This window comes from Heptranchias perlo, chromosome 4 (assembly GCF_035084215.1).
Source record: "Heptranchias perlo isolate sHepPer1 chromosome 4, sHepPer1.hap1, whole genome shotgun sequence".
NCBI lineage: Eukaryota > Metazoa > Chordata > Chondrichthyes > Hexanchiformes > Hexanchidae > Heptranchias > Heptranchias perlo.
Window position 1 is genome coordinate 116338678 of NC_090328.1, and position 10841 is coordinate 116349518.

The following is a 10841-nucleotide window of genomic DNA, read 5'->3' on the forward strand; positions in this document are numbered from 1 at the left end:
AGAGTTTTGGGGTCCATGTATAGAAATCACTAAAAGCTAGTGGACAGGTACAAAAAATAATTAAAAAGGTTAATGGAATGTTGGCCTTTATTTCAAGAGGGCTGGAATACAAAGGGGTGGAAGTTATGTTACAGCTGTACAGAGCTCTGGTCAGACAACATCTGGAGACTGCATTCAGTCCTGGGCACCGCACCTCAGGAAGGATATATTTACCATGGAGGGGGTGCAGCACAGATTCACCAGAATGATACTGGGGCTAAAAGGGTTAAATTATGAGGACAGGTTGCATAGACTAGGCTTGTATTCCCTTGAATATAGAAGATTAAGTGATGTAATTAGGGGTGATGTCAGGAAGCACTTCTTCACACAAAGAGTAGTGGAAATCTGGAACTCTCTCCTCCAAAAAGCTGTTGAGGCTGGGGGTCAATTGAAAATTTCAAAACTGAGACTGATAGATTTTTGTTGGGTAAGGGTATTAAGGGTTACAGAACCAAGGCGGGTAAATGGAGTTAAGATACAGATCAGCCATGATCTAATTGAACGGCAGAACAGGCTCGAGGGGCTGAATGGCCTTCTCCTGTTCCTGTGTTACTTACTTAGAGAGGCCACAATGATATTTGGTGTGCAAAATGTAACACTTCACACTGGTGCAGTGGGAGCTGCTTTTCTGGGGGTGGGGGATGGGTTTTCTTTCAGTACATTATGGAGTTTTACTTGGAGCTGGAGTACTTGGTCACAGCCTTTGACCCCTTCCGACATGCCGTGTTTGGCCCGCTCTCCGAGGGCAGCAGCAGCAGGCGCACGGGGTGGTGGCGTTGGGGGTGGATCCCCTGGGAGCATTCCCTGTAACGGGCCAAACAGGAAGCTTCACTGGCCATGAGCTCAAAGAGATTGTTCACACAGGGAGTTCATGATGCTCATGGCCTTGGAGGAGATGCCGATGTTGAGCAATGGACCTGCTTCATCACCTTGTAGGTGCAGATGGAGTAACTCACCTTCCTCACCCACTTCCCCTTCTTGCCGCCCTTTGCTGGCACTTTATTCAAGGCTTTCTTGGCGCCACTCTTGAGATTTACTCAGCCCCGTCTGTACTAAACCCGACTCTAAATGCAAAAAGTGGAAAATGTTCCACTCATACAAATATACGAAATTGACGGGCAAGTACAGACCAGCTGGTCCATCAAGCCTGTCCCACATTATGATGGCCGGAACATCATGAACAGATAATCCCCACCACCCACCCCCTCCCATCCCACCCATCCTTCACCCCCCCCCCCGCCCACTCTGGAAAATTCCTCTCCGACCCCCCTCAGGCGATCAAAACCACTCCAGGAGTTGACTTGGACCAACCTCTTCAGTATTGCCAACACTAACTTTGATGAGCAGAAGAATTGTTCCCGACAAAAATGCACATAGTCATTTATAAATATAGTTCGACGTATTTATTTTTCTAATAGCTTTATAAACATGCACGTCTTTCTGGACTATTACATTTTCTCAATGTCACTTTAAGCGAGCTTTTGAAGTATTTAATTTAAGTATTTGTTAATTCTATTTTAAAACAATGAGGCAATGTTAAATGTTTATATACTCAGTGAATGCTTTAGGGAAATTTCAATAATTCTTCAGTATAAACATCCTCCAGCATTCACAAATTACAGCCCTGGTACATTCTTCTCAGTTATAAATATTCTAGTTGGGTGTCAGCTGTGGCACAGTGGGTAGCCCTCTTGCCTCTGAGTCAGAATGTTGTGGGTTCAAGTCCCAACTCCAGAGACTTGAGCACATAATCTAGGCCAACACTCCCAGGGGAGTGCTGCACTGTCAGAGGGAGGTGCTATCTTTCTGATGAGATGTGAAACTGAGGCCCTGCCCTCTCAGGTGGATGCAAAAGATCCCACGGCCACTATTTTGAAGAAGTGCAGGGGAGTTCTCCCTGGTGTCCTGGGCCAATATTTAACCCTCAACTAATATCACTGAAACAGATTATCTGGTCATTGCCACATTGCTGTTTATGGGATCTTGCTGTGCGCAAATTGGCTGCTGTGTTTCCTACATTACAACAGTGACTGCACTTCATTGGCTGTAAAGTGCTTTGGGACGTCCTGAGGTTGTGAAAGGTGCTGTATGTTTTTTGAATGCCCCTCCAGCAGGCTCCTGGAGATTAGTCTTTCATTCCTGGAGACTCCAGGGCAATCCTGGAGGATTAGCTGATTTATCCTGCAACACTGCCACCTAGATTGGGGGTGTGTGGGGGGGGGGCGGTGGTGATGCCCTCAGCAGCAACACCGTGAGGAAACCGAACTGTGGCTGGATGGCAATTTCCACTAATGTTTCCTGTCGGAGGTGATGTCCTGTGGTTTGAGTATGGTATTGTCTAGAACTCCTCCCAGCCGCTGTGCCTGATATATTCTCAGCTGTCGGACAGCACTGCAGGAATTCCAGCTATGTGTCAAGACATTCTCTGTCACCTCCTCCTTTTGAAACATCAGATCGAGCCACGCAGCCTGATTTGGCTCCGTTACATGTCAAGTCTGCCCAGCAGACACCCAGTGCCCAAAAAAAAAATGCTTTGTGGTGACTAAAGTTTTCTATTCTCTTCTCTCAGGGGCTGCGGTTGACGTTCACGGATGGTTCCAGGCTCATCTTTAGGCTGAGTGGTACTGGGAGTTCGGGTTCCACGATCAGGATCTACGCCGAGAGTTATGAGCGAGACCCCAGCAGGATCGACAGGGACCCACAGGTAACACAAGCAACCGAGGTGGAGCTTGTTTCACAGATGACGACGGCCTCCAGCTCAACTATCAATCCGACAGCGTCTACATTTATATAGCACCTTTAATGGTGAAAAAAAACATCCCAGGGCATTTCACAGAAGCGTAATCAGCCAGAGATAGACACTGAGCCAAAGAAGGTGTTATTAGAAAGGAAGTAATTACAACCTTGGTCAAAGAGGTGTGTTTTAAGGGGAGGGGTCTCCGCACTAATGTTCATCAGTCCACTTTTGGAATAATAGGAATCCTTCAGTTCAGCACTGAGTAAGTCCAGCACTTCCCACCTCCACTTTTACTCACAGCTGCTTTTACGCTAAAATGATCATAACAACAACAACTTGCATTTATATAGCGCCCATAACGTAGTGAAATGCCTCGAGGCGCTTCACAGGTGCGATTATCAAACAAAATTTGACTCTGAGCCACATAACGAGATATCAGGACAGGTCAAAGAGGTAGGTTTTAAGGAGCATCTTAAAGGAGGAGAGAGAGGTGGCGAGGCGGAGAGAGTGGGGGAGGAATTTCCAGAGCTTGGGGCCTAGGCAGCTGAAGGCACGGCCGCCAATGGTGGGGCGGTGGAACTCGTGGATCCGCAAGAGGCCAGAATTGGAGGAGCGCAGAGATCTCGGAGGGTTGTAGGGCTGGAAGAGGTTTCAGAGATAGGGAGGGGATTTGAACGCAAGGATGACAATTTTAAACTCACGGTTTAAACTATTGGACTTCTAGGGAGCCGATGGCAGAGTGAGCTAGGACAATAGACTTTTAGGACCTGAGTTTGAATCCAGCCAAGTTGGATAGGATGGAAGTCTTAAAAAAATTAGGGTTCTTTTTTACCCGCTGAAATGAAAGAGAATGCAGAGGATTTAATAGATGTTTTAAAATGCATTGTATTAATTGTGTGTGATGGTAACGTGATGAAAATAATACATAGAATTCTACTCTCTCCCCAAATCAAAACACCATGGGGATCATTTTAAACCAACCAGGATCAGCCACCGATTTTACACCCCGTCTGATTCGTTTCCCTCTGGACAAGTTCGGTTAAAATGACCCCTCTACTTTTTCATGAAGGTATTGGTCTGTTTTTTATAGAGCAAAAAATAAATCTCAGCTAACAAGAAGGTTCTTAGGGGAGAGGATAACAGTTAGAGGCAGAATTTAGTGCCAGAGCATTTGTAAGCGAGGAGCAGTTTTGCTTCCTTGCCAAGATTTTTGCTTTAAACTCTTGACGATAATTGCTGTGTTAGCCAATGTGACGGCTCAGTTATTCTCAGCATTTATGGTCATGTCGAGTTCGAGTGAATAATTGTGGTCCAGTCCGTCATTAATCCATTGTCTAGAAGAAGGATAGTCTTTCAATATACGTGATACCCAAACCCAGATGAGGATTGGAATCATATCTGGAGTTCTGTTTCCACTGGCAGAAGGGTCGGTAACCAGAGGACACAGATTTAAGGTAATTGGCAAAAGAACCAGAGGCAACATGAGGAAAAAAACATTTTTATGCAGCGAGTTATGATCTGGAACGCACTGCCTGAAAGGGCGGTGGAAGCAGATTCAATAGTAACTTTCAAAAGGGAATTGGATGAACATTTGAAGGGGAAAAATTTGGAGGGCTTCGGGGAAAGAGCAGAAAAGCGGGACTAATTAGATAGCTCTTTCAAAGAGGTGGCACAGGCACGATGGGCCAAATGGCCTCCTTCTGTGCTGTACGATTCTATCATTCTATGATTCGATGATGTTTGTTTTGCTGCTGATGAAAATTTATTGAAAAGCTTAATCTCTCAATGACGATCGCCTGAAATCACAAGAGGGAAAAGTGAGCAAAAAGAATAGTCACCTGAGCCTTGGCCCCAGTGGACATTATAAAAAGTTACGGACAACTCACTCAAAAACCAGACTGTATGGTCCAAAACCCTAGTGACAGGTGGCAGCTCGACAACTGCGATCAGTGCAGGTCAACACTTGCAAGTTCTCCATAGGATAAGGCCCCAGTCTTGGCTGTGAAGATCAGGTGCAGAGGCAAGAAGGGAAAATCTTGCCCCACCCCCTCTTCCTGCAGCCTGTTCGAGTCCAGCACTGGCAGAGGCCCAAGATCATCTTTCTTCCTCCCGTCTGCTCACGATATGTGAGACGAGAGGAACTTAAAGCAGAGAGAAAAACCCCATTAAACACGAGGTAACATTAAAATATATGCATATGCCATTAACAATACCTTGTGCAATCTGCTATTTTTTGCAATAAGCTCTTTACTCTTATAAAAGACTTAATACATTAAATGAACACTTAGGGGGACTGTAATTTGTGTGTAAATTAGAGTATAACAAGGTAATTAGTTAATTCACTCAAAAATACTATTAATCTTAACATATTCTATACAGTTTTACATCCTGCATAATTATAGTCAGCATTAGAAATTTTGACGGTGGCAGGACAGGTTGATAAGGCTGTTAAAAAACATATGGGATCCTGGGCTTTATAAATAGACGCATAGAGTAGAAAAGCAAGGAAGTTATGCTAAACCTTTATAAAACACTGGCTAGGCCTCAGCTGGTGTATTGTGGCCAATTCTGGGCACTACACTTTAGGAAGGATGTTAAGGCCTTGGAAAGGGTGCAGAAGAGATTTACTAGAATGATACCAGGGATGAGGGACTTCAGTTATGTGGAGAGACTGGAGAAGCTGGGGTTGTTCTCCTTAGAGCAGAGAAAGTTAAGAGGAGATTTAAAGAGGTGTTAAAAATCATGGAGGTTTTTGATAGCATGAATACGGAGAAACTGTTTCCACTGGCAGGAGGGTCTGTAACCAGAGGACACAGATTTAAGATCATTGGCAAAAAAAATAAGAGGGAGATGAGGAGAAATTTTTTTAAGCAGCGAGTTGTTATGATCTGGAATGCACTGTCTGAAAGGGCGTTGGAAGCAGATGCAATAGTAACTTTCAAAAGGGAATTGGATAAATACTTTAAAAGGAGAAATTTGCAGGGCTATTGGGAAAGAGCGGGGGAAGGGGGGGCGCGGACTAATTGGATAGCTCTTTCAAAGAGGCGGTACAGGCACGTTGGGCCGAATGGCCTCCTTCTGTGCTGTACGATTCTATGATATAATTTGAAGGTGTCCCATAAAAGTAAAATATATACATTTTGCAAAGCTAAAGAAGGGTAGGATTTAAAGAAAAAGCTGAAAGAACATCAACTGACTTGTTTAATCATTGATGAATAACACAGCGATGGACATATATGGAAGTCCTCAAAGTTTGCGGGACATAAGGATATCAATCATAGTGAACATACCTGTAGTACCAACAAACTGAGCGGAATATTTCAGACAAGTCTACGGATGGCTGAGCTTCCATAAAACGTGACATCACTTTCATTATGCTGCATACATGAGTGCAATTTTGAGACATGCTGGCAGTGTCGGATGAACAGTTCTGTAATGGGTCATTAATAATAGTCGCCCTGCTGCTAAACCTGTTAGTGCTGAGGCTCAGCAGTTAATAGCAGACTTGGCAGTCTCAGTCCAGTCTGTCTCTAATCTTTAACTCGTCGAGATCTGGCCCGTGTGTTTTCGAAGGTACAACTTCCTGTGCGGCAGAATATTCACGTCTAAGCTTTTGAAGGCGGCGTAATTGAAGTGATAAGAGACAGACGTTAGTCTACTTGTTAGTTTCCTGCTGGCCTGGGAAGACACACAGTCCTGGGAACACCGAGCAATGAGACTGCCAATGTAACAGATGTCCTTGCACGGACACGTTAAGGATGAACAGCAAGGATTTGATCAATACTGTTTCGCTTTTAGCTCAATGGATAATTGGACAAATCCAGCAAAGGCACTGAATCCCAGGTTTGACCTCTCGTTAGCTGATAGGAACATAGGAACAAGAGTAGGCCATTCAGCCCCTCGAGCCTGTTAGGCAATCAGTTAGATCATGGCTGATCTGTATTTTAACTCCATCTACCTGCCTTGGTTCCGTAACCCTTAATACCCTTACCTAACAAAAATCTACCAATCTCAGTTTTGAAATTTTCAATTGACCCCCAGCCTCAACAGATTTTTGGGGGAGAGAGTTCCAGATTTCCACTACTCCTGTGTGTGAAGAAGTGCTTCCTGACATCACCCCTGAACGGCCTAGCTCTAATTTTAAGGCTACGCCCCAGGTCTCTTGTTAGCCGATCTCTTATTAACTAGGGGGCAGCAGTAGGACCTCAGCAATTGACCTTTGACTCCCGAGGGTGGAGAGGGAGAGAGCCTCCGATTACTGTCCGGGTCTTCCTGCTGGAAGCTGTGCATGATTGGCCACTGGATAAGTTCATAATTGGGCTCTGCCAGGATGCCTTCCACGGTCAAACAGCTTGCTAGCATTCACTATCTAGGCTCGCACATAAAGGAAGGCCATTGGGGTAAAGTATCCAACGCTGTCTAGTGTCTGCAGAAGCTGGCAGGAGAGGGAAGAACTCCAGGCAGGAACAAAATTTGAAAAACACATTCACAATGCTTTAATTTCCTGAGTTTTGGGTTCGGAAGGTGATTGAGCTGCAGCTGGTCAGTTCAGTGCTGCAGTTACACATGGCACACCACAAGGAGGCACAGTTGATTCAAGTTTTGAAAGATTTATAAATCTCAGTTGCACATTCTCTCTAAATGAGTTTTTTTTAAACCCAGCAGTGGATTCAATGAACATCACAATTTTCTTTTTCCCACATGGAGGATAAAAGTAAGAGCACAGCAGTCGATACCTATCGCTGTCTGAGTAATGGAAGATTGCTGTTTCGATGTGTACTTGCTTCATGTTAAATACACAACTAGTTTGCCAAGAAATTTCATCAAAATTTTTCATCAAAACATGATTAAAGGATTTGATAGGGTAGATGGAGAGAAACTATCTCCCCTGGTGGGGAGAACCAAGGGGGCATAACCTTAAAATTAGAGCTAGGCCGTTCAGGGGTGATGTCAGGAAACACTTCTTCACACAAAGGGGAGTGGAAATCTGGAACTCTCTCCCCCAAAAAGCTGTTGAGGCTGGGGGTCAATTGAAAATTTCAAAACTGAGATTGATAGATTTTTGTTAGGTAAGGGTATTAAGGGTTACGGAACCAAGGTGGGTAGATGGAGTTCAGATACAGATCAGCCATGATCTAATTGAATGGCGGAACAGGCTTGAGGGGCTGAATGGCCTTCTCCTGTTCCTATGTTCTTATGTTCCTATTCTCCTGTCTTCCTATGTTTCTATGTTCCTATGTCCCAGTATTTCTATGTTCCTATGTTTCTATGTTCCTATGTCCCAGTATTTCTATGTTCCTGTGTTTCTATGTTCCTATGTTTCTATGTTCCTATGTACCTATGTTCCTGTGTTCCTATGTTCCTTTGCTTTTATGTTCGTATGCTTCTATGTTCCTATGTTCCTATGCTTCTGTGTTCCTATGTACCCATGCTCCTGTGTTCCTATGTTCCTATGTTTTGTTCCTATTTTTTTTTAATTCGTTCACGGGATGTGGGCATCGCTGGCGAGGCCAGCATTTATTGCCCATCCCTAATTGCCCTCGAGAAGGTGGTATGATATGCTATCAGGGGGCACCTTTGGGAAAAGTTACCGATGTTTTGGTTGTGTTTCCCCAGGTGGTGCTGGGCCCACTCATCGCCGTCGCACTGAAACTCTCTCAGATCCACGATCGGACGTCCCGCAGAGGTCCCACGGTCATCACCTGAGCTCTGCTGCCAACACCACACAAGGGGCCAAGAGAGATTTTTTTTTTGTTTTGTTGTTAAATTTCAGCTTGAGATGTTCATATCAGCTGCTCTCACTTTACACCTTCGTACCTACATGCTAACAGAAATTACTAAAGAAAAGAAAGGAACGTGGAACGGTTTGTAAAATGAAGATGTTATCCAGCTTTTTGTTTTTATGTGCCTGCGTTAACAATATTGATGTATTTTATAAAGAGCCACTGTGTTATTCTTGCATGACATGTGTTGTTTGAGATACTATTCACCATATAAGAGGGCCGTGTGTTAATCGTATGTTTTAGGATCAGTGTAAAAAGTCACCCAGTGGCTTTATTATTATAGTATACAATATTATTGTAAGCCATCATGTAAAATTCAAATTCTCAACTCCCCCCCCACCCCAAAATATTATTAAACTCTATTGCTAACAAAAGTGCAGCTAATTTAGTTATTATGGTTGTGTCTTAAGTCACAGTCTGAGTATTTTCCCTGTTAAACTATTGACTAGATCATGCTGTCATTTCCTTTTGTACAGGATTGGCAAAAGAACCAGAGGGGAGATGAGGAGACTTTTATTTACTTTTTACCCACAGCTAGTATGATCATACAGGAGAACACATAGCCCTGTAGGGTAGATATAACGAGCCCTGCAGCGTCTTCCATTCATGGATAGTGCTCCCCCCGCCTAAATCCCCAACAAGCTCTCCTGGGACACCATGCTACACGTGAGGAGCGACAAAATAATAAACCCTTCCCTCGTGTGTTCACTAATTGTGCACAAGAATTGAACTGACAGTCTGCACATTCTCCCGTGACCCAGAAGGCTATGTACGGATTTGTGACTGTGCATTTTGAATCCTTCTTTGTAAGATCATGAGGCAGAATTAATTAGTATACGGTGTGATCGTAGTTGATCCGCAGAGTAATGTTTCCAACAGCTAATTACTTTACTTGTATTTTACTTGATAATGTAAACTGCAAAGTGTGTGGAGCATAAACACCAGCGTAGGCCAGTTGGGCCGAATGGCCTGTTTCTGTGCTGTAAATTCTATGTAATTCAATGCAACAAGCAATTGTCAAAATACAGCAATAAGGTCACTTTGAAGGAATTATATTTAATATGGTTTACATTTCGATCATGGCCTTAAGGAATGTTGTATTTAAAATGGCTTGGCCTTGAATTCTGTTTACTGTTTGCTAACTTTGGTGGGCTATCGCTATTATTCTCAGCTGTGGCTCAGTGGGTAGCACTCTTACCATCTGAGTCAGACAATTGTGGGTTCATAGTCCCACTCCAGAGACTTGAGTATATAATCTTGGCTAATGCTCCCATGGGAGTGCTGCACTGTTGGAGGTGCTGTCTTTTGGATGAGACATTAAACTGAGGCCTTGTCTGCCCTCTCAGGTGGATGTAAAATGATCCAATGGCACTATTTTGAGCAGACAGTGCAATTCTCCGCAGTGTCCTGGCCAATATTTATCCCTCAACCAACATCAAAAAGATTATCTGGTCATTATCACATTGCTGTTTGTGGGACCTTGCTGTGTACAAATTGGCTGCCACGTTTCCTACATCACTTCATTGATGTAAAGAGCTTTGGGACATCCTGAGGTTGTGAACGTTGTTATATTAATGCAAGTTCTTTCTTTAATGTTACCTTTCATTAAAGAACTGTATCACCCTGCATTCCAAGAAACAAATGATTAAAAGATTTAAAGTTGCATTGAAAACTTTACACTGGGGAAGCTAGACAGCATAAAGGTTTCACACACTTTCACCTCTAGGATTGATTTAGATTTATGTGTCTCCACGATCTAGGAAGGCTGTTATATTTAGCAGTCAACAACTAGTCAGTTCTAACAGTTCATTACGGTAGTCTCACAAAGAGAGAATTCAAAGTACAAGAGCTCAATTCAACTCAGAATTCAGCAGCTGCACGGTGTATTTGCATCTAAATCAGCTAATAACTTCCCCTCTGAACCTTCTTCAGATGTGTTTTGAAATGAATCAATTACTGAGCACGGAAAGCAGTCTTTACAGTAAAACCCCACACTATTGTTCTAACCCTGACCGCGGTAGGCTGAAAATTCAGTAGCTCAGGAGTTAGGACAGGACCTCACCATACCAGAACTCTCACCTCTGAATCAGAAGGTCGTGGGTTTAAGGCCCACTCCAGATATTTGAGCACAAAATCTAGGCTGACACTCCCAGTGCAGTACCGAGGGAGGGCTGCACTGTCAGAGGTGCCATCTTTCAGATGAGACGTTAAACCGAAGCCCCATCTGCCCTTTCAGGTGGATGTAAAAGATCCCATGGCACTATTTTGAAGAAGAGCAGGGG

General features: G+C 43.8%; 1 protein-coding gene across 1 annotated transcript in view; it reads left to right on the plus strand.

The window, feature by feature from the left end:
- The window catches only part of pgm5 (phosphoglucomutase 5), a 127606-nt gene extending 118673 nt beyond the window's left edge, over positions 1-8933 (plus strand). The window contains exons 10-11 of the mRNA XM_067983505.1: positions 2609-2743; positions 8393-8933. Coding sequence (XP_067839606.1) covers positions 2609-2743; positions 8393-8482 — 225 coding nt within the window. The 3' untranslated portion in view covers positions 8483-8933. The remainder of the gene's footprint in view (positions 1-2608; positions 2744-8392) is intronic.
- Positions 8934-10841: the final 1908 nt, after the last annotated feature.